Source organism: Phyllobates terribilis, unplaced genomic scaffold (genome assembly GCF_046119375.1).
Source record: "Phyllobates terribilis strain yellow unplaced genomic scaffold, ASM4611937v1 Scaffold_1__5_contigs__length_1240528914, whole genome shotgun sequence".
NCBI classification, from domain to species: domain Eukaryota; kingdom Metazoa; phylum Chordata; class Amphibia; order Anura; family Dendrobatidae; genus Phyllobates; species Phyllobates terribilis.
In genome coordinates this window covers 797,132,747-797,157,356 of record NW_027362761.1, presented here as the reverse complement: position 1 = coordinate 797,157,356, position 24,610 = coordinate 797,132,747, and the positions used below count along the sequence as shown (strand labels likewise).

General features: G+C 46.1%; 1 protein-coding gene across 2 annotated transcripts in view; it reads left to right on the top strand.

The window, feature by feature from the left end:
- Positions 1-17,632, top strand: part of LOC141151652 (protein regulator of cytokinesis 1-like) — a 48,849-nt gene extending 31,217 nt beyond the window's left edge. Inside the window, exons 8-14 of one of the 2 annotated variants that reach the window (XM_073637068.1) lie at positions 2,535-2,671; positions 3,716-3,811; positions 3,886-4,032; positions 4,140-4,235; positions 13,068-13,163; positions 16,039-16,143; positions 16,725-17,630. In XM_073637068.1, coding sequence (XP_073493169.1) covers positions 2,535-2,671; positions 3,716-3,811; positions 3,886-4,032; positions 4,140-4,235; positions 13,068-13,163; positions 16,039-16,143; positions 16,725-16,790 — 743 coding nt within the window. In that variant the 3' untranslated portion in view covers positions 16,791-17,630. Of the gene's footprint in view, positions 1-2,534; positions 2,672-3,715; positions 3,812-3,885; positions 4,033-4,139; positions 4,236-13,067; positions 13,164-16,038; positions 16,144-16,724 lie in introns of both variants that reach the window. The other variant, XM_073637070.1, reaches the window with a different exon arrangement.
- The last annotated feature ends 6,978 nt before the right edge of the window (positions 17,633-24,610 follow it).

Below are 24,610 nucleotides of genomic sequence, written 5' to 3'. Positions count from 1 at the left end.
GCCCCTAATTGCCAGAAGAGCAGAATCCCCAACACCCCCTCAAGTGACCCTATATTGGAAATTACACACCTCTAGGAATTTATCTACAGGTGTAGTGACTATTTTGACTCCATGGGTGTTTTCCAGAAACAAGCAGCAGTGAAAATTGCAAACTTGCATTGTAGTGCCTGTACATTACAGTGGCCAGTATGTTGTAGTGCCCAGCTCATGCTTCTGGAGACATGCACCTGTAAATTAAGCAGGCTCTCATTGCTACGGAAATGCCAAACATGGACGCTAAATGTAGTTTAGGCGGCACACTGTGGGGCTCAGAAGGGAGGTGGGCATTTGGATTACAGAATTTGCTGAATTTCTTTGGGGGGAGGGGGGGCAAGGAGCCATAGCGCTTTTCCAGAGCCTTTGTGCTACCAGTAATGTGTAAGCCCCCTATATTTCCATTGATGGATGATGGACTAGAGTTTTTTTTTGTGGGGGATTGAATTGAAGCTTTTGTTGGGAACATTTTAAATAACCTTTTTTGGATCACATTTATCCTGTGCTCTACGCTGAGCACTTACATCAGGGTTTCCATCTAAATCTGAGTGATGTGATTCAGATGAGAGATCCATTCACTATAATGAGGCAGCAGAGTTACTCTGGACTTCGTCTGGCCTCTGTTCAGTAGTGTCCTTTTCAAAAGTGCACAAAACTGGGGTGGACCGTGCTTTTATTCACATTTAATAAGATGGACACCGCCGGATCATGGCCAGACTGCTTCCACAGTGCCTCAGTCTGCCTCATTACAGGGAAACATCCGCCCGAAGTTCCATCTGAAACCCCAGTGTAAGCACTATCCAGAGCGAAGGATAAATGTGCACCAAGCGATCTATGGTAGGCAGAATAAACAAATCAAGAATTTGTTATTTACGCCGTTCCTCGTGCAGCATAAGTTATTAGGCTATGTGCCCACGATGCAGAAATGCACTGGATTTTTCCTGAGCGTTTCTGCATCTCCCTGGCAGAAAAGACGCATGCGGATTGTACATGCGTTTTTCCTGCCAGGGACATGCGGATGTGAAGTGTTCTTCACATGCATTTCCGCATGCGGGTTGACAAGCGCTTTCCAAGCGGTTTTAGCATCACTTGGAAAGTGCTTGACAACTTGGTCACACTATATAAATCTATGCAACCGGCATGGATTTATATAATGTGACCGAAAGAATGGTAAAAAATAAATCTATACTTACCTTCTGATGGCTGCCGGCAGATCGCGGTACACTGAAGGACCTGCCGACGTCAGCGTCGCGTGACCCGTCACATGACTGACGTCAGCGTAGGTCCTCCAGTCCATCGCGATCTGCCTTCATGGGAGGACGAGCGCACCGCGGGCCATCAGAAGGTAAGTATAACATTTATTTTTTATTCTTTTTTTTACAGGTTCTATGGTACCCGGGTCCAGAGGAGAGTCTCCTCTCCTCCACACCTGGGTATCATCCGCACATTGAACGCATGGATTCCGCATGTCTTTATCTAGCAGCGCTTCCGCAAAATAATTGGTAGTGCTGCTTTTTTTTCCACAATGATAATCTGCAGCGGAAATTTCCGCAGCATGTGCATAGCACATGCGGATTATCATTGGGGAACATGGCAGGCCTTCTACCATGCGTTTTTGCCGCTGCGGAAACGCTTAAAAACGCATCGTGGGCACACAGCCTTAGACAACTTTATTTTTCGGGTCGGTGTGATTACAGCGCTACCAGATTTATATTGCTTGTTTTGTTTGGCTACGATTACAAACTAAACGCTTGTCTTTGCAAAAAAAAAAAAATGTATGCATCGCCATATTTTGAGTTATATATTTTTTTATTTCTGCTGACAATCATGTGAGGGCTTCTTTTTTGTGGGACGAGTTGATGTTTTTATTGGTACCATTTTCGTGCACATGATATTTTTTGATCGCTTTCTATTTCGATTTTTGGGAGGCAGAATGAACAAAAAACAGCAATACAGGAATTTTTTTTTTTTTTTCTCAGCCCTGGATTGGTGCTTTTAAACATAAGGTCTCTGCCCCTACTGTTTTATAATAACCCTCTGGCGTCTTCACCTTCTTGCGGTGCCATCTTGTGACCACAGCTTCTGGATGGCTGGAAGTCAGAAGTTGCATCACAAGCTTTCAATGCAAGTCTGAGAGCCAGAACGAGGCCCTCATAGACTTGTATTGAGTTGTGACCACCTGCTCACTCCATGAAACACTAGCTCCCCCTTCTGTAGTGACTGACTTACTGCTTTGTGCACATGCATGTGTAGCAGCCAGTCAATCATAGCCCGAAGGACAGGGTGGGGCACTCTTGTCCAGGCTCGTAAACGATCTGTCCTCATGGTATACTTTTAGTGCTCTTAGCCAAATGGCATAACACGATTTCATTGATTTATTTTTAATTCAAATCTGTACCTGTAATACTCTGCTCTTTTTATACATCCAGTTAAGTCAATAAATCTTTTAAAAATTGAGTGTTCTGTTAAATGAACCTACTTTCTGGATCCTTTTGTTGCAGATGACTTTACAGAAGATCTTTTAAGCCAGCACGATGAAGAGGTTTTCAAAATGAAAGTGCTGTATGAGAAATGCAAGTTAATTCTAGATGCCGTGGCAAAATGGGAATCCAGCTGGACACAGTTTGTAATATTAGAGGTGAACTATATTCCATACCATCCATTTTCTTTCTTTTTAGGAATAGCACTACTTAGTGTATTGTTTTGCCAAAATTTTTCTTCTCATTGCTAATATAGCTGCTTCGGTCACAGAAGTGTTCATTGATTCTTTTTAGCTTAACTGTGCATAATTCAGTAAAAAATTACCTTTCACTAGGATTCTTCAGGGCAGTACAAATACGGCAATTCTAATCTTATAAGAGGCTTTCTTTTTATACTTTAGTTGTTTTAAAGGGATTTTCCAATGCTTAATTTCCTTTATAAATATCAATCTTTAAGCCGAACCACTTTTGTAGTATGTGACATTTCTTTTTAGGAGTCTCAAACGACCCGTCATGAGGAGGGTAGCGCTGTGGTCCGTTGCCCAGTTTGTCACATCCTCCCCTGATGACATCGTTATTCAGTAGTGGTGATGAAGTTACCACCTCTTCAGGCGGCACCGCCACAGTCCTCGTTTCTGACACTGCTGCCTTTTTTCCTGAAAAAAGATCATCGGGGGCGGGTAGTGATAGAAGCACGGTGAGTGACAGCATCACCATACCGATTACAATTCCGGGAAAGAAGCAGCACTGTCAGAATAGGGGCTACGGCAGCTACTGAAGATGTGGTCACCGCTACTAAACAAGGATGTCCTCAGGAGGCAGCTGTGGTAAGTGATTGCAGAGCCACCTCTATAGGACATTTTGTTCGGGGTTACACAACTTTTGACAAATATTTTGGACAGGCTTTGCCACACCTCATCCTGCACCAACTCGGACTTTGTACACCAATTTTGTCCAGCTGTACCAAGCTCCAAAAGTCACAATTTTTGCAACATTTGAAGGTGTACTACTCTAGAATCCTGGCAAATCCACCTTCATGAATCCTCCCCAAAGTCTCTCCCCCCTTCAGAACTACATATGAATCTTCTGAGCTCCTCTCGCTCTATAACAGCACAGATTGTCAAAAAGTTCCATGTGTGCGTCACTGTGAACAGGTGGAAATAAGGAGAGACCTATCAATTATGTCCATCCTTTCCTTTCAGAAAAAGGCATTGGATCCCAACAGATTCTCAAACCGCGGAGGAACGCTGCTTAAGGAGGAGAAGGAACGGGCAAAGCTTCAGAAGTTATTAACTAAGGTAAATGGCACATCTCGCATAGAGTAGTTATACCTGAGAGTCCAAAAATGAAAAGTCCTATTTTATACTTTTAGCTAGAAGAAGAGCTGAAGTCCCGGATTGACTTGTGGGAGGCTGAACAAGGTTCTCAATTCTTGATTAAAGGCAGTAAATTTATGGATTACGTTGCAAATCAGTGGGAGATGCTGAAGCAGCAGAAGGAACGTGAGAAACAAGATCGGGTGAGTTCTCTACATAATCTGCTGTGTTCTGCCTTTCCTTTTTTAACAGACATCTGTACTCATCACACAGTCTTACATTGAAGCCATTAATTTCATGTTTCTTACAGACACAAAAGAAAGAAGAAACTACACCTTTTAAAACGCCGATTAAGAGGCCGGCTGGAGCATGTTCACAGGGTACTCCAAGTAGCAAAAATAGAAAGGCAAGTTATCAAATTGTAAACCCATTCCCACTTGCTATTAAATTCTTAGTAGGTACTGCTAAGGGTGATAATTTCATGTAAATATGAAGTGACTATTAATCACAGTTAGGAAAGTGATACTTTAAACATTTTCTATTTCCTGTTAGCACTATGAGGCTATGTGCCCACGATGCAGAAATGCTCAGGATTTTTTCCTGAGTGTTTCTGCATCTCCCTGACAGAAAAAAAAACGCATGCAGATTGTACATGAGGATTGTACATGCGTTTTTCCTGCCAGGGACATGCGGAAGTGAATCATTCTTCACATGCATTTCCACATGCGGGTTGACAAGCACTTTCCAAGCGATTTTAGCATCACTTGGAAAGTGCTTGTCAACTTGGTCACACTATATAAATCCATGCAACCGGCATGGATTTATATACTGTGACCGAAAGAATGGTAAAAAATAAATCTATACTTACCCTCTGATGGCCCCCGCAGTCTTTATTCCCTCCGTCCTGGCTGCCGGCAGCGGTACACTGAAGGATCTGCCGACGTCAGCGTCGCGTGACCCGTCACATGACTATGACGTCAGCGCAGGTCCTTCAGTCCATCGCTAGCTGCCGGCATGAAAGGACGAGTGCAGCGGGGGCCGTCAGAAGGTAAGTATAATCTTTATTTTTTATTATATTCTTTTTTTCACAGTTTATATGGTACCCAGGTCTGGAGGAGAGTCTCCTGTCCTCTAGACCTGGGTACCATCCGCACATTGAACGCATGCATTCCCCATGTCCTTATCTAGTAAGCGGAATGCATGCGTTCGAATGCAAGTCAATGGTGGCGAAAACGCAGCACTTCTGCAAAATAATTGGTAGTGCTGCGTTTTTTTCCGCAATGATAATCCGCAGCGGAAATTTCCACAGCATGTGCACAGCACATGCGGATTATCATTGGGGAACATGGCAGGCCTTCTACCATGCGTTTTTTAAGCATTTCTGCAGCGTTTTTGCCGCTGCGGAAACGCTTAAACGCATCGTGGGCACACAGCCTGAAGCTAGAGATGTCAATCAAAGAGGGGGGTGGAGATTGAGGGGAAAACAAGCAGGTGGGAAGGTGTATTTAAATGGTTGGCTCCGCAACAAAGCACCAAGGGACAGTACTTGGTTTGAACAGTCATCCTGCATGCGCTGTACATGTACAGCACTGCGGAAAGGGCCCACTGGAGTGGTTCCGTGCGATCATCAGTGGATGTCTGCTATAACACCCATGATTGGTGCTGGTGCCGATTGTGGGCCTTTAAACCCTCTGATGCTGCTGTCACCAGTGACCTAGATCAGCTTGAAGAGGGAGCGAGCTTCCCCTCTGCTCCGATGGGCATAACGCAAATGCGTTGTGTTGATGGACTCAATGGTGACCCTGCGTCAAAAGATGGCCACAGAATCACTCGGGTACAGTGGCCTGTAAGTTCCTGCTGAGACCAGGCGCTGACACGCCTATAGCCTGTGTGCGATTGCCTCATGCAGTACCCTGCAATTCAAAGGAATTGCAGAGTATTAGGTCAGCGATCACGCCAGGGAAAGTTGATGTTCCATTCTGGGACAAGGTTAAAAAAAAAAAAAAAATTACAAAATAACCTGAGGGAGGGGGGGGGTGGGTGTTTATACCAATAAATACATATTTCAGCAGCAGATGGAAGGAAGGGAGACAGACATTACTAGTGGGTAGGCGGAGCCCACACGGGATAGAACACCTCAGATTACAAAAAAGTGTTGACCGGCCCCTCCAGCTTGGGCTCCTCCTACTCCAGCTCTCCAGTCTAAAATTTGAGGTCGCAGAGGATAGTCGCTGCTGGAGCAGCTCCTCAGAAATTTTTTTATTTTTATCGGACAGAGACTTGGACCCCCCGTGGTCCAGGGGTCTCAGCGCTGCTGGACCCCCACCCCTCCCCTGGCGGATCTGCATACCCTTTATGGTGGTCCCTGCAGAACCCTGCCGGCCCCGGGGGATGAGGGATGCTTCCCGGAGGAGACGCAAACCGAGCCATTGGGGTCCCTGCGCGCTCCGTCCTGGGGGGAAGCTAAGGGCCACAGCGCCACAAATCCCTGGGGGTCCCTGTGGCGCTCAGCTGGGTGAGTACTCGGCATTTGTAAATGTGTTTGAGTGCTTCAGCGGCTGCTGCGACGGCCGCTGTTACATGTACCGTTGGTGACTGTGTGTTTTTCGTCCGCAGGTGGATCCCTGCAGGACATGTGAAGCGGGGCAGGAGCCTAGAGCGGAGGAGTCGCGCGCCTTTTTGAATGCCGGCGGGGGGCGCGGCTTCGCGCCTTCCCGGTCTTTTCGCGGGCAGGTAGCGCTCTGAGCGCGCGCTTTTCTCCTGTCCCTCCCCTTCCGGCTTCTCTCTTCACTGCGCGGCGGCCATTGCTGACGGCCTCCTCCGGCTCCTCACTCTCCTCTCCTCCCGTCAGAACCGAAGGAACGCTGCACCGCGGCCAGCTGGGTGAGTCGCTTCTGCCTGTCAGGGCAGAAGCTTAACCTCCTCACCCCCACAGCGCAGGGCACCTTTCTGCGGCACAATTAGGTGGCAGACTGCGCTGCCCTGCAGCTGCTACCTCATATAGAGGTTTTTTTTGTCTGGGACTCGCACACCTCTTTCGTTTAGCAGAGGTTGTGGGGAGTCTGCTGCATTAACCCCCTGGTAGGCGGTTAACCCTTAATTGGGGGACAGCTGAGGTAGCTCTCCCTGTAAGAGCCTTAACCCTTCAGCGTTCGTTTCTTTCCTTTTAGAAGCCACACTGTCCTAGTTACTGACAGGCTTAAGCCTGCTATATACTGTGTGAGGGCATGTCAGATCAGGGTCCAGGAGGCGCGGTCCGTCTCCCAGGTCCGCTACAGGATCAGTCTCGCGTATCTGACTCGCAGGAGTCCTCGACGGCGTCAAGTGCAGCGCAGGTCGGGGGACTCGGTGATGTTAAAATGGAGGCTCTCACTCGTTCTATTGATAGCCTGTCTGACCTTCTAGGTCATTGGGTGTCAGCTAGATCCCAACTGTCTTCTCATGGCAGGAAGCGCCACAGGCCGGTACTGTCCTCCCCGCGCAGCGACTCAGATCTCTCTGATATGGAGGGTTCCCCTTCAAGCTCTGCTGGGGAGATGTCCGATTCGGATAAAGAGGATCGGCAGGGGCGCTCTGCCTCTTTTTTGGGCCGTGTGGATGCTTTTATTGGAGCTATGAGGGAGGCGTTACAGTTACCGGAGGAGGTAGCTAGACGCCCTGGTAAGTCGGCCCGGCTTTTTCAGGAGTCGCATAGGTCGCGGTCAACGTTACCATCTCTGGATGAACTTGATGGGGCGGTGGAGAAGGAACGCCTGTGTCCAGATAAGCGTTTTCAGGGGACACGGTTTTTTGAGGCACTGTATCCGTGTTCTACGGAGTCGATTGCTAATTGGATTCCTTCTCCTCAAGTGGATGTCCCTTTATCCCAGCTTAGCAAATCTTCATTACTTCCTGTTAAAGGGAAGGCGAGTCTGCAGGATCCGCTGGACAGAAAAACGGAGATGGCGGCTAAATCCATCTACGAGGCTGCGGGTCATGGATTCAGAGCGGCTTTAGGAGCCATGTGTGCTGGTGAAGCTTCCCTGAGGTGGTTGGACCGCCTACGGACGGCGTGGCAAGATGGATCCCCGCTATCCGAGGTAGAAGGGCTTTTCAAGTTGTTGGAAGAGGCAGCGCGATATGGCAGAGATGCAGTTCTGGATACTACGTCACTGCTGTCCAGGGCGCAATCCTCGGCTGTCACAGTCAGAAGAGCACTGTGGCTTAAGCAGTGGACCGGAGATGCGGTTTCCAAGCAAGGTTTGCTGTGTTTAGCTTACAAGGGTGGTCAGCTGTTTGAGTCTGACCTCACGGAACTGATTGCGAAGGCCAAGGCAAAAGAAACTGCTTTACCGCAGCGTAGAGCCGTGGCTTCTGCGCCGGTAGTAGTCGGCGGCCCTTTCAGCCCAGGGGACGGTTCGGTCAGCCCTCTTGGGGATCGGGTCGTCCCTCGTTTTCGGGGAAAAAAGATCTCTCAGAAATCCCGCACTCCCTGGAAACAGAACTTCCGTCAAGACAAACAGGAAGCTGACAAAAAGCCCGCTAAGGCGGACTGACGCCAGGGTTTCACTCGAGGGTCCTCGAGTGGGGGGTCGCCTGCTCCAGTTCGAGTCGACTTGGGCGTCCCACGTTTCAGACGCCTGGGTGACGCGGGTTGTGTCGGCAGGCTATTTCATAGTTTCTTTCTCGACCCCCGGACAGATTTTGCCAATCTCGCATTCCGTCAGAGCCCGAGCTAGCTACCGATCTACGGCGGGAGGTCAATTCCCTTCTGCAGAATGGTGTGGTGGTGCCGGTTCCGCCGGAGGATTGGGGAAGGGGGTTTTACTCCAACCTCTTTGTGGTCCCCAAAAAGGAGGACAAATTTCGCCCCATTCTGGATCTCAAAAAATTGAATCTGCATGTCTGGACCCGGAAATTCCGCATGGAGTCTCTTCGCTCAGTTGTGGCGGCTCTGTCGCAGAACAATTTTTTTAGTGTCAATCGACATTCGCGACGCTTATTTGCATATTCCCATCGGAAGGGCTCACCAGCGCTTCCTACGTTTTGCCATAGGTCAGGACCATTACCAGTTTGTGGCCCTGCCATTCGGGTTGGCATCAGCACCCAGAGTTTTTACAAAAATTCTGGCGCCTCTCATGGCGATCCTTCGAAGGCAGGGGGTGACAATTCTTCCCTACCTAGACGACCTTTTGATTGTGGTGTCCACAGAGGAGGAGGCGGTGAGGGCTCGCAATCTATCCCTTCAGCTCCTGGAGGACTTCGGATGGCTAGTCAATTGGAAGAAGTCATCTCTGGAACCGTCGCAGTCAATCCTGTTTTTGGGGATGCACTTCGACACGGTACGGGCAGTGGTGTCCTTGCCTCCGGACAAGCAAGCAAGTCTTCGTCAACATGTACAGGTTATGAAGTCTTCGACAGCAATGTCCCTTCGAAGGTGTATGCGCCTTCTGGGTTTGATGGTGGCGTCAATGGAAGCGGTCCCGTTTGCTCAATTTCATTCCAGGGGTCTCCAAATGCTCATTCTGACCCGTTGGGATCGATCGCAGGCTTCGCTGGATCGCAGTGTCATCATCTCCCACAGGGTGCGAGAGTCTCTAGGATGGTGGTTACATCCAGAAGCGTTATCCCAGGGGAAGTCCTTTCTCCTTCCGCGGTGGTCGGTCATAACCACCGATGCCAGTCTGACGGGCTGGGGGGGGGTCTGGAACGATCTCTGGGTTCAGAGAGTATGGTCGTCAGAAGAGTCTGTCCTGCCGATCAACCTCCTGGAGTTGAGGGCGATTTTCCTTTGCCTCCAACACTGGACGGTCCCTTTAAGCGGTCTGCCAGTCCGAGTGCAGACAGACAACGCGACGGCGGCCGCGTATATCAACCATCAAGGTGGGACGAGGAGCTCCAGGCTCATGATGAAGGTCTCTCGGATCATGGTATGGGCCAAAGCCAGGGTTCCAGCCATCTCCGCGATTCACATCCCAGGAGTCCAGAATATCACGGCGGACTTCCTCAGTCGCGAGAAGGTGGATCCCGGAGAATGGAGTCTTCATCCGGAAGTTTTTGCACTACTGTGCTCCCGTTGGGGAACTCCCCAAGTGGATTTGATGGCATCCAGGTTCAACGCCAGGTTACCGACGTTCATGTCCAGGTACAAGGACCCGGAGGCTGTGGCGGTGGATGCTCTAGTGGCTCCGTGGGACCAATTCGAGCTGATCTGTGTTTCTGCCGATATCCTTACTTCCTCTGGTGTTACGTCGGATCAAACTGGAGAGAGTCTCGGCTATGTTGGTGGCCCCAGATTGGCCAAGGAGGACGTGGTTCTCAACGCTGGTGTCGCTTCTGGCAGTGCCTCCGCTTCCACTTCGCCCGGACCTGTTAACCCAGGGGCCCATTCGTCATCCGGACCTGAAGTCTCTGCGTTTGACGGCGTGGCTCTTGAGACCGAAATCTTGACCCGTCAAGGATTTTCAGCCGAAGTCATTGCCACTCTGCGAGCGGCCAGAGGTCCTGCTACCACTAGGATTTATCACAAGACTTGGGAAGCCTTCTTCTCGTGGTGTTCCGGTTCTTCAAGGAACCCGAGGATTTTTTCCATTCCCAATTTGTTGGCCTTTTTGCAGTATGGGCTGGACAAGGGTTTGGCAGTTAGCACCCTGAAGGGTCAGGTTTCCGCTCTATCCTTGCTGTTTCGGAAGGCTATCGCCTCACGTAGGGACGTACGTTCCTTTTTTCGCGGGGTAATCCGTCAATTTCCGCCGCGGAAGGCACTTGTGACTCCTTGGCGGCTCAATCTTGTCTTGGAGGCTCTTCAACATGGGCCTTTTGAGCCTATGGACTCTGTTAGCCTTTCATTGCTTTCCTGGAAGGTTGCCTTCCTGGTGGCGGTCACCTCTTTGAGAAGGGTTTCTGAGTTGGCGGCTCTTTCTTGCTCGCCTCCTTTTCTGGAGTTTCACCCGGATCGTGTAGTGCTTCGCACACGGGGCGACTTTCTACCTTAAGGTGGTGTCACAATTTCATGTTAACCAGGATATTGTGTTGCCCTCGCTCTGTCCAGAGCCGAGGAATGCGAAGGAACGGGCCTTGCACACATTGGATTTGGTGCGGGCGTTAAAGTTCTATTTGTTTATTACTCAAGGTTTTCGGAAGTCGGACTCACTTTTTGTGATTCCAGCAGGTCGTCGTCGTGGTCAACGAGCTTCCAAGGACACTATAGCTCGATGGATTCGGTCGGCCATTTTAGAAGCTTACCGATTTAAGGGCGAGCCTTGCCCAATTAAGATTCGAGCTCACTCCACGAGAGCTGTGGGTTCATCGTGGGCTTTTTATCAAGGGGCCTCGGCAGCTCAACTCTGCCGGGCGGCTACCTGGCGCTCCGTCCACACTTTTACAAAGTTTTATAAGGTGGACGTCAGTGCTTCCGTGGATGCGGCCTTAGGATGTAGGGTCCTGCAGGCGGCTGTAGTTTATCTCCTTAACTTGTGTTTAGCGCTGGTTGCGCATTTATCCAAGTTGTTGGGAATCTGCCTTAGTTGTTTTTTCCCACCCTTAATTTCTGGACTGCTTTGGGACGTCCCACTAGTAATGTCTGTGTCTCCCTTCCTTCCATTCTGCTGCTGAAAGATGGATTTTGGTAAGAACTTACCTGTAAAATCCTTTTCAGCGAAGGAAGGAAGGGAGACACAGCTCCCTCCCATGGCAGAAGTGTGTTGTTGTGTTTTCAGATGCAGCGTGACCCTTCTCTGATGGCGATTATCTGGGCTGAGGTCAGCGCGCTAAGGCTCTGTTCCAGCATTGCCAGCTCATCGCAGTGGTCAGGTCCAGTGAGTAGTACCTGGGACTGTGTGGTTTTTTTCTGTTATATGCATAACCTGTCTCTTGTTTTTTCTCTGAAGTTCTTCAGAAGGGGTTGTGTTGCTCCGCTGGTGTTAATTGCTCTTCCTTAGCTTGTGTATGGACTGGAGAGCTGGAGTAGGAGGAGCCCAAGCTGGAGGGGCTGGTCAACACTTTTTTGTAATCTGAGGTGTTCTATCCTATGTGGGCTCCGCCTACCCACTAGTAATGACTGTCTCCCCCTTCCTTCCTTCGCTGAAAAGGATTTTACAGGTAAGTTCTTACCAAAATCCGTCTATTTAAAGGAGTTGTGCCACGAATAAAAGTATATTTTAATCAACTGATTTTTGGAACAAAAATAAACTCCACAATTTAGATGTGTTTAAAAAAAATAAAATTCCTGTCCGATCAACTAATCTAATCAGCTCTCGACAGCTATAGGGCACACACGGATGTGGTGCAAAAGTGGGGGGAGGTGAAGAGGGAAAATTAAAGACCTGGCCAAAAGTGAGCACAGACTCTGATCAGTGACTAGTGTCACTGATCAGCACTCGGCGGCTGCAGGATGCACGCGTGGAGGTGGTACCAATGGGAGGGGGCGGTTGGAGAGGGAAAAAGTCCTGGCAAAAAGTGAGCAGAAGGGGGTGTTGGAGAGGGGGGGATTCTGGTGGATTAAAGCAATCAAATGATGATGTCCAATTAGTGAGCAGACGCAGTTTGACCCTCAGTGACCACCCTGCACTTCCTCATTCCAGCTTGGAGACGTTGCAGGGCAGTCACTGTCGTTCTGTCACGCATCTGCTGGGCCTTATGGTGCCATAGACTTTTTTCAAGCCTGTGCCATCGCTGCTGCGGTACCTGTAAGACATTCCTGATCTTTCTTAATCAGTGCTGCGCCTGGTGACTCTGCTGTTGCCAAGCTCCAGCCCATGATCGGTACTGTTATAGCATTGATCATAGCTGGACCTCAGTATTTGCTGTGATTGGCTGTTCAGAATTGAGGGAAGGTGGTGAAACTCCCAAGTTGCGACAAGTCCCGGTGCCCTGCTTTTTATTTTTGGTACAGATTGTGATATGGGGGAAAAAATTGCTAAAAACCTGATGTAAACAATTGGTCATTTACTGTTGACCTAACCCCTTAAATGAATACTTGGCATATTTTTCTTTCTGCTCGGCCTTTGTTTCGCATTGACGGAAATATTTGAAGATAAGTGGAAACAAAAAATTGCCGCTACAGCGAACTGGAAGTCTATTCTGTGATCCTCTAATGTTTAGTTATTATCATGATTGTAGGATCTAAAGTGTAAAATATCCTTGACCAAATAGTTTTTAGGTGTATGGGTGTTCTTGTAAAGTGGCTACTGATAAATGTTCATTGATGACTCCTAGTGTATCTCCTCACTTCCAACCATTTTAACCTTTTTCTTTGCAGCTGAATGGAACAACAAATTCCACTATGTCTCGCACAAATGTAACACATTCCAGTGTCAGCCAGACAGCAGTAAAAGCACCACTTGCCACCATTAAGGTAAGAAAGCCGTGCAGTAAAAGTTCACTTTGGCCTGAGGATTAAAAGGCCAGGAGCGGATACACAGCCCCTGTGCAAGAACAATATATGGACTCTTTGCAGTGCAATCGCTCATTATGCACAATTGCTCCTGCTTTGGAGATGAGGGGCCTCGCTACTTCTTGGGCCACTGTGCGGTTGCACCAATGGTATGTCCTACCCTTTTAAATGGGCTACACAAACCTACTAGGTATTACCTGGTTTTCCACAATAGCAGACCACTTTTTTTCTTTTCTATTTTTTCCCCAGAGCTGACCAATAATGGTCTCCCATGACCAGTCTATAACTTACTATAGATTAGTAATGGGAGGCTGTTATTGGTCAGCGCTGGAGAAAAAAAAGTCTGCTTCCGTTCTTATGAGAGTGGTTGGTTGATATTACCGTCAGAACTCTGACCCCAACAGGAAAAGCTAGAGTATGTGTTGGATTGAGGATCTGTAAATTGGGTTGTGTACCAGCTCACTGACTGAAGAACCTAACATACAAGTTGAGCCAATATTAGTGAAGGTAAATACATTGCACAATTGAAAATGCTCACATCCTAACCTTATCGATCTCTGAAAAATGCATACTGTTCACATCGTTTAAATTGGTTTTCCCTCGATTATCCTAGATCGCCTATCCACAAGATAGAAGATAATAAGGGCCCGATCATTTGTGGGCATCCCAATCACCATGTGGCTGTTCACTTTGTGAAGAAAACGAGTAGTTTGAATTGAGTAGCATTTAGGTTAGCTAGAGTGATGGATTGATTGTAGGGCATGGTCTGATTTCATTTACAGTGAACACGAAGCAGACGGATTTCATTGTATCATAAACGTCATCCAGAGGGGACAATAAATGAGCAGATCACAAAGGATCATGGACCTATTCCACAGGAGACCTGCAATGGGCAGATCACACAGGAGCATAGGCATCATCCACAGGAGACCTGCAATGGGCAGATCACACAGGAGCATAGGCATCATCCACAGGAGACCTGCAATGGGCAGATCACGCAGGAGCATAGGCATCATCCACAGGAGACCTGCAATGGGCAGATCACGCAGGAGCATAGGCATCATCCACAGGAGACCTGCAATGGGCAGATCGCGCAGGAGCATAGGCATCATCCACAGGAGACCTGCAATGGGCAGATCGCGCAGGAGCATAGGCATCATCCACAGGAGACCTGCAATGGGCAGATCGCGCAGGAGCATAGGCATCATCCACAGGAGACCTGCAATGGGCAGATCACGCAGGAGCATAGGCATCATCCACAGGAGACCTGCAATGGGCAGATCACGCAGGCGCATAGGCATCATCCACAGGAGACCTGCAATGGGCAGATCACGCAGGCGCATAGGCATCATCCACAGGAGACCTGCAATGGGCAGATCACGCAGGCGCATAGGCATCATCCACAGGAGACCTGCAATGGGCAGATCACGCAGGCGCATAGGCATCATCCACAGGAGACCTGCAATGGGCAGATCACGCAGGAGCATAGGCATCATCCACAGGAGACCTGCAATGGGCAGATCACGCAGGAGCATAGGCATCATCCACAGGAGACCTGCAATGGGCAGATCGCGCAGGAGCATAGGCATCATCCACAGGAGACCTGCAATGGGCAGATCGCGCAGGAGCATAGGCATCATCCACAGGAGACCTGCAATGGGCAGATCGCGCAGGAGCATAGGCATCATCCACAGGAGACCTGCAATGGGCAGATCGCGCAGGAGCATAGGCATCATCCACAGGAGACCTGCAATGGGCAGATCGCGCAGGAGCATAGGCATCATCCACAGGAGACCTGCAATGGGCAGATCGCGCAGGAGCATAGGCATCATCCACAGGAGACCTGCAATGGGCAGATCGCGCAGGAGCATAGGCATCATCCACAGGAGACCTGCAATGGGCAGATCGCGCAGGAGCATAGGCATCATCCACAGGAGACCTGCAATGGGCAGATCGCGCAGGAGCATAGGCATCATCCACAGGAGACCTGCAATGGGCAGATCGCGCAGGAGCATAGGCATCATCCACAGGAGACCTGCAATGGGCAGATCGCGCAGGAGCATAGGCATCATCCACAGGAGACCTGCAATGGGCAGATCACGCAGGAGCATAGGCATCATCCACAGGAGACCTGCAATGGGCAGATCACGCAGGAGCATAGGCATCATCCACAGGAGACCTGCAATGGGCAGATCGCGCAGGAGCATAGGCATCATCCACAGGAGACCTGCAATGGGCAGATCGCGCAGGAGCATAGGCATCATCCACAGGAGAGCTGCAATGGGCAGATCGCACAGGAGCATAGGCATCATCCACAGGAGACCTGCAATGGGCAGATCGCGCAGGAGCATAGGCATCATCCACAGGAGACCTGCAATGGGCAGATCGCGCAGGAGCATAGGCATCTTCCACAGGAGAGCTGCAATGGGCAGATCGCACAGGAGCATAGGCATCATCCACAGGAGACCTGCAATGGGCAGATCGCACAGGAGCATAAATATAGCATGAGCTGCTGCTATTAAATGTGATGCGTGTCTGAAGACAGTGCTGTTGATTGTACATATTCTGACACTTCAGGTATGTATATAGGGATTTTGTGAGTTCCTATTTCAACATACTTCAGTCTTTTCCACTCTTCAGGAAACCTTATCCCCCCCTCTCGCTCTCTTGGTGTCATCTAGCCATTGCTGTTATTTGTAGCCTTCTATACTCTATTATTTTGTGTCATTCATTTGGTGATGAAACCATTTCCAATATTGAGTATTATGTGCCTGCCCTTTGCACTCAGCAATGCTAAAGTCTTTGAGCAGGTGTAATCATGTAGTTTGCTTTGCAGACTCCTTTGAAAACTAGAGATGCCCCAGTGAGAACTCCATTGCAGGACAGTAACAAACAATCAGTGGCATTCTCCAACCAGCCTGGCAGCTATTCAGAGTTCAAGGTAAATGCATGCTTTTTGTGTAGGTACTTACTGGGAGTCTACATTTTCATCACTTGTCATTTAGTAAAGCTGCCACAAGAGGGCGGTTTCACTGCATCAGATTAATTGTCTATGCCTGCAGCAGTGTGTAGCAGTCTTAGTAAGTATGAGCTGTCTAGAATGATCCAGATTACTGAGTGGGTACGGGGAACTATTCTCCAATAGTTTTACTGATGAGAATATTCATCAGGTACCTGCCCATTTCAAGGTGCCCATTGTTCAGTGTGAACAGGACCTGTGATGTACATGGGGCTATTTACATTAATTGCACCAAGCAAATTCTATAAACTGTGCCTTTTTTTGTACTGTACCTGATAACATGCCATAACTAGTACCATGACACCCATTCTTGTGCCATGCAATGTGTGCTTTTTTTCAAACAACGCTTGATATTGGATCAACTTGTATCTTGGGTTTAGTTCCTGTGAAGTGTAGCTTGATTTTTGAGCTGTACCTCTATATCGCATTGAGTTTGCTATATTAACATAGTTGCACTTTACGCTTTTAAAAGGTAAATAATGTCCTTGCTTCATATTTTGCAGGAAGAAATATCAAAGAAATCCAGTAAGGACACCATTTTTAACTCAACTATCAACGAGATCGTATAAACCTTGCTATTGATGCATTTCGTAAGCTGAGCTTTTGTAGTTTAGACCAGCAGTGGTTGCTTTTTCTGTTCTGTTATATAATTGGAAGAAACAGTTTTATGAATTAGGCCAATAATTCTACTGGTTAGAAACCAAGGCCATTTTCTGCAAAAGCTACCCTTACCCTTCAAGTGTACAGTGACTGGTGCACGTTGAAGACTAGTATTGCTGTAGCCAGTCATTCTTTTTGCAGCCCTCAATGTAAATATACCCACTTTTTTTTTTAATATCTGACTTTTTAATATGCTCTTTAAGAAGTTATCCAGGTTTTTATAATTGAAGGCCTATCCTTGGATAGACCATCAATATTTAATCAGTGAGGTCCAGCTGACTTCCAATAAACAGTAGTTTTAAGAGGCTTCTTCTAGCGCTGCAAGCAAGTTATCATTTAACCTGCTTCAAAACGCACAATACTGTGTGTTTTGGTTTTGCCGATTTTTGTCCCATTCACTCCAGTGGAACAAGACTTCAATACCAAAAACAGGGGCTATGAAACGTGTGGTGTGCGCAGTAGGAACTTGCGTAAAACCCGATGTAGACCATGAAAAAGCTGGATCGCTTGCCCGGGGCCCTGCGGCGTGTTCAAACAGCCTAATCCCAGGAGTCAAACCCATCAGGATAGGCAATCAATTTTAAAGCCTGGAAAACCCATTTAAGGTTAGAGGAAATCTGTGTATTTATTTGGGTCACTGGATAACCAGTACAGTATCTGTTTCATATATTTGTAAATAAAGAGAAAAATTAACTCCTTGCTTCCTGGTTTATTTCCCGACAACCATTTATGGTTCTCATAACTTCTAGCGGAGAAGGATTGCTACAATATATTTTTTAAAAGTTAAAGAAAATTATAAGACTCGGGCTGTCTAAACGCCAACTGTTTTGCATTTTTATACTGCCATAATTGTTCATAGTTGCTGTACTTTACGATGACCAAAACATGTAGTATTCCTGCATAACATTATTCATACAACACCATAAAGAAAATACTATTTGTCAAGACAATTTCCATGTCCAGATGGAGATAAGCTCATTATAATACACTTGTACACTTACCACAATATTACATTTTCATGCTCATTAGTGTCAGCCATTTGGGTTCTAAATGGAATGATGCCCATAAAGTGTAAGGAAATGCTATTTTTTAATACAATAGTATTACAATGTTTCTACCGCCTTTTATGCCAATACGAGTAATGTCTATGGCCCTTTCTGTTTTGCTGAGTTTGCGCTCTGGAGAATTGATAACGTGTATAGATGCCAATTTGATAACACGCAATGTGTCCTAAATTAAGAAACTGAGCCTGTGGTGTTCCTGGGGAGGGCTTCTATAAACTGCAGGCCTTAAGTAGGCCACAGTGTTCTGTCTCATGAACTCCTCTGCTCCATCTGCGTGTAAGATGATTTAATCACACCAGCGTATATGGGTTTTGTAAAAGAATGGTTTCTCTCCACTTATCTTTTTTTCTTTTGATCCTTTTTTTTTTTCCTGTAAACAATTGCTATTTTAACTGACATAAGGGGAAAAAAAAAGACAATGGGTGGTCTATTACTGATAAGGAATTTTATGGTTTCCTTCTCAAATAAGCATTAAAGGAAGTGTGTAAACATGATTTTATGCTTTTTGGTGACCTGTTTTAGCTTGTCATATTTAAAACATGCGTTTTTTAAATGAGCATGTAAGCTTTTAATAATTTCAACTTATAAAGTATCTGCAGTGTTTTTTGCCTTCAAATGAAATAAAAAAACTAACAAAATACAATGAACTATACTGCTAAATGTTGTGTAAGTTCAGGCAAGTGCTGAAGTGAGCGGTTATCTCCTTCCTGGCATAACACATGGGTCCTGGAGCCACCTGCTGCCTGGATGAGCAGGAGTCAGACAAAATTGCACCCTGCACCTGTCTGTGTGTGTGTGTGTCCTTATAACTCGGGTAAGAAACAAGATAGAGAAGTGAGTAAAACACCATTCACTTCAGAACAGTACATTCTTTCAACATATACAGTACAGACCAAAAGTTTGGACACTCCTTCTCATTTAAAGATTCTTCTGTATTTTCATGACTATGAAAATTGTACATTCACACTGAAGGCATCAAAACTATGAATTAACACATGTGGAATTATATACTTAACAAAAAAGTGTGAAACAACTGAAAATATGTCTTATATTCTAGGTTCTTCAAAGTAGCCACCTTTTGCTTTGATGACTGCTTTGCACACTCTTGGCATTCTCTTGATGAGCTTCAAGAGGTAGTCACCGGAAATGGTTTTCACTTCACAGGTGTGTCCTGTCAGGTTTAATAAGTGGGATTTCTTGCCTTATAAATGGGGTTGGGACCATCAGTTGTGTTGTGCAGAAGTCTGGTGGATACACAGCTGATAGTCCTACTGAATAGACTGTTAGCTGCTTTTTTTTCTTGCCATAATACAAATTCTAAGTAAAGAAAACTGAGTGCCCATCATTACTTTAAGAAATGAAGGTCAGTCAGTCTGAAAAATTGGTCAAACTTTGAAAGTGTCCCCAAGTGCAGTTGCAAAAACCATCAAGCGCTACAAAGAAACTGGCTCACATGAGGACCGTCCCAGGAAAGGAAGACCAAGAGTCACCTCTGCTTCTGAGGATAAGTTTATCCGAGTCACCAGCCTCAGAAATCGCAGGTTAACAGCAGCTCAGATTAGAGACCAGGTCAATGCCACACAGAGTTCTAGCAGCAGACACATCTCAACAACTGTTAAGAGGATACTTTGTGCAGCAGGCCTTCATGGTAAAATAGCTGCTAGGAAACCACTGCTAAGGACAGGCAACAAGCAGAAGAGACTTGTTTGGGCTAAAGAACACAAGGAATGGACATTAGACCAGTGGAAATCTGTGCTTTGGTCTGATGAGTCCAAATTTTAGATCTTTGTTTCCAACCACGGTGTCTTTGTGCGACGCAGAAAAGGTGAACGGATGGACTCTACATGCCTGGTTCCCACTGTGAAGCATGGAGGAGGAGGTGTGATGGTGTGGGGGTGCTTTGCTGGTGACCCTGTTGGAGATTTATTCAAAATTGAAGGCATACTGAATCAGCATGGCTACCACAGCATCTTGCAGCGGCATGCTCTTCCATCCGGTTTGCGTTTAGTTGGACCATCATTTATTTTTTCAACAGGACAATGAGCCCAAACACACCTCCAGGCTGTGTAAGGGCTATTTGACCAAGCAGGAGAGTGATGGGGTGCTACGCCAGATGACCTGGCCTCCACAGTCACCAGACCTGAACCCAATTGAGATGGTTTGGGGTGAGCTGGACCGCAGAGTGAAAGTAAAAGGGCCAACAAGTGCTAAGCATCTCTGGGAACTCCTTCAAGATTGTTGGAAGACCATTTCCGGTGACTACCTCTTGAAGCTCATCAAGAGAATGCCAAGAGTGTGCAAAGCAGTCATCAAAGCAAAAGGTGGCTGCTTTGAAGAACCTAGAATATAAGACATATTTTCAGTTGTTTCACACTTTTTTGTTAAGTATATAATTCCACATGTGTAAATTCATAGTTTTGATGCCTTCAGTGTGAATGTACAATTTTCATAGTCATGAAAATACAGAAAAATCTTTAAATGATGTGTCCAAACTTTTGGTCTGTACTGCATGTAACAAGATAATAATTTACCCATGTGGAATCAAATGCAAAATTTCAAAATGTATTTCTGAAAAATCAATAAATTAAATTTGCAAGAAATTCACATGTGCCTCCAATGCTCCTACCTGCATCTGTACCAAAATTCAAGTTGAGCTCTCAATGGGATCATACTTTAAAAAAACTATATAAACAGTGTCAATGCAAAAATCTTGATAAATTAGACCACAGGCTGAACAGATCTGAAAACTGAAAAATGTTGGGTCTTTTTTGTTTTTTTTTTAAGATATTGGGAGGGTGGAGGAATGCTTCAGCTGCTTCTTCACACTAACAGCTGCCTGGACCACGAGATGAGCTTTATAAACACTCAAATCTTCCCGTTCATACTGCTCTCCACCATTCCAGTCACATCTCCCAGATCTTCCCAGTAATGGAGACAACCGGAGCAGATTCTAGATAGGGGAGTACCCCAAGCACACCCCAAAAGGGGTGTGGACTATAGCAATTATTACAATACAAAGGAACAAATGCATAAATACCTTAAGGGGTTTAATCTGACAGAAGTGAAGTATTATTTTAAAAACGAGCTAGGCAAAGGAGAACCCATTAAAGGGACTCCGCAACACCACACTTTCATTCCATGGAGTGAAAGAAATAATAAGAATTTTTTCATTCATCAACAACAACAGTGAAGTCAATGAAGTGATTGAAGATGGCACAAGATTGGCAATGGATGACATAACTGGTTATGTGACCTGTGAATATGATTGGTACTGGTGGCTAATGGACTCTCCAAAGATTATGCTAATGTTAAAGTGACTTTTCTGGTCCATCCCCATCCTTTGGGTAGCCAAGAAAACAAGACATATTGAGGGTATGTGCACACGATGCAGAAATGCTCAGGATTTTTTCCTGAGCGTTTCTGCATCTCTCTGGCAGGAAAAAACGCATGCGGATTGTACATGCGGTTTCCTGCCAGGGACATGCGTAAATGAAGCGTACTTCACATGCATTTCCACATGCGGGTTGTCAAGCGCTTCCCAAGCGATTTTAGCATCACTTGGAAAGTGCTTGTCAACTTCACACTATATAAATCCATGCAACCGGCATGGATTTATATAGTGTGTGAATGTCAAAAAATAAATATATACTTTACCCTCTGATGGCCCCCGGTGTCCTGCTTCGCTCGGTCCCGGCTGCCGGCAGTGAAGACTTTAGGACCTTCCGACGTCAGCGTCACGTGACCCGTCACATGACTCTGACGTCAGCGAAGGTCCTTCTTCATTCAACCGCGAAGTGCGGGGAATCGAGCAGGAGCGCTGCGCGGGCCGTCGGAAGGTGAGAATATATATATTTTTTATTTTATTCTTTTTTTTTTTTTAATGGTACCTGGGTCTGGATGAGAGTCCTCTCCTCCACACCCGGGTACCATCCGCACATTAGACCGCATGAAAAGCGCATCAACATATACAGTGATGTGGATTCCATGCGGTCTAATGCAAGTCAATGGCGGGGAAAAGAGCAGCGTTTCCACAAAATTAATTGACATGCCGCGGATTTTTGACCGCAGCGTTTACGCTGCAGAAAAATCCGCATCATGGGCACAGCACATGCGGATTTCAATTGGGGAACATTGCTGCCCTTCTACCATGCGTTTTTCATGCGTTTCCGCGGCGTTTACGCAACTGCAAAAACGCCGCGGAAACGCATGAAAAACGCATCGTGTGAACTCAGCCTTAAAGTAACCAAAAATCAGACAAATCAGGTGGACCCAAACGCCATAACAGCTGAACATGCTAACACAAAAGGAAAGGGCCATTGTTAGTAGATTGTGGACAAGATTAAATCTTGCCCAGAAGGGACAAATTGACGTTAAAAGGTCAGTGTAAAGACTTCTTATTGTTCAGACTAGTTAATTTAGTTTTTTTATTTTAAAGCTTTATGATTTAACTACTATACTCTGTTTAAGAACTTGAAAAGGGACATGTCTAGTGTCGTAATAATAAAAAAAAAAATTGAACTTGTATATTTAATATTGCTTTTTACTTTAGTATTAAACATATGATTAGGATAAGACTATATTTAGACTGGGGCGGGCCCCCACAGAGCGAAGGTGGCGGCAAGCTTAGGAAGCTAGCAGTCCATTGAGGTACAAGGCCAGGAGACCCGGTGGGTCCCAATCTGGCTTCTCCAAATGTCTCCATGGGTTGCAGGCGACCGGTGGGTCCCGCCTGGCAACTCCAAACATATCCATGGGGCCAAGTGACTTCCTCATCCCGCCCTGGCCTCCCCAAATGTATCCATGTGTTTCTGATGCTCAATGGAGCAGATCCGTATATTTCCAGTCAGGGCTATATACCCTTAGGCTAGAATCATATAGAATTCAAATCTGTGTCTCTTTGAGTAATGCCATGCAATCAATCTACTCGAAGGATGTCTCTCATTCTCCTTGTAAAGTCTTTCGGACTCCTTGATTTCTGCTTGCAGCACTACAGACATCCCTGTTTAAATTTATATCTGTGTAAGGTCATTAGTCACAGGTAAACGGTAAAGGTGCAGGGCTCAGCTACCATTGTTTGAGCTAATCTATTTACATAGTTGGTATCACAGGGGCTGTTGTAAATAAACATGTAGCTGGCTTTTAGGCTGTGTGCCCACGTAGCGTTTTACAAGCGTTTTTGATGCGGAATTTCCGCAGCGGAAACGCTTGTAAAATGCTTGGTAACCCGCACCCCATGATCCCCAATGGGTTTCCGCAACTTCTATGCACATGCTGCGGTTTTTTCCGCAGCGTTTATGCCGCGTTCAAAAATCCGCAGCATGTCATTTAATTTTGCGTTTCCGCATGCAGAATTGCCTTTGTCCAATGCATAAAAAACGCAAGGCAATTCCGCATGTGGAAAACGCGTGAAAAACGCGCGAAAAAAGCGCGATAAACGCGTGCGGAATTCCGCATGCGTTTTTCCGGGAGAGGACTTGCATTTATGCAGCAGAAATTTTCTGCTTCATAAATGCAACGTGGGCACATAGCCTTAGGCTGTGTGCCCACGGTGCGTTTTTTGGTGCATATTTGCAGCGCGTAAACGCTCCAGAAACGCATTGCATACCTTATCCCATTACTTCCTATGACATTCTGCAAGTTCTGTGCACATGGTCAGGATTTTTTCTGCACAGATTTTACTCGCAGAAAAAATACTTACATGACCAATTTTTGTGCGTTTCTGCATGCGTATTTGCCTATACAATGCATTGGAAAAACGCATGGCAAATACGCATGCAAATACACGTCAAAAACGCATGTAAAAACCGCAAGCGTTTTTCTGCCAAGGAGATGCAGAAATGCTCAGGAAAATTCCTGCTTCATTTCTGCATTGTGGGCACTAAGCCTTAGTACAGTTGGTCATTAGCATAGTAAACATGATTGTTTCCAAAGGAATATAATTCAACATTCAGGGTCATACAAACACTGGTCTGTTCTTATTGACCAGACACAAATACACAAAGATAATGGTGTATTTCTCTTGGATTAACAAATCTAAATGTCTGTCTTATTAAGATTTTAGTCTGTATTGTCACAGTAACCAAGAACTCAAGTAACACGCATGCCTTTTTTGAAAAGTTTATAACATATTGTTTTTTTGTTTTTTTTTTAAATTGCGCATCAAAATTTTGAATGACTCCTCAAAAACAAAATATCAACAAACATAATCTTGTGACATATCAAATTAAAGCCTGCACCATTCTAAACAAAACTGTGCCTTTCCCATCTCCTTATCCTATTTCTAATCAGAGATATGATCAAAAATGTAACATCATACAAGCCCAAAATTCTGACTTTTTCAAAACTTTAGAAATCTATAAAAAATTAACTAATGAAGATAAAAATACAAAACTTTTTTTTGTAATTCACTAAAGTAGCACTTAAAAAAAAAACTAAGAAAAAAATCCAAAGATATAGGGGAAAAAAAAATATTCAAATTTGGATCACTTGACTTGGAATGACCCCTATGCAACTCAAATCCTAATTGGGGGCCCCCCTTTCCCATCCTTTCCCCCCTAAAAAAATCTATTTAACTGGGTTACAGAAGAGCTTATCTCACAATTTTGCAGCCCTTGCAAAGTAGTTTTGCTCCTATTGGAGTCCTTAGTGTTCCCATGCTCTAAGCT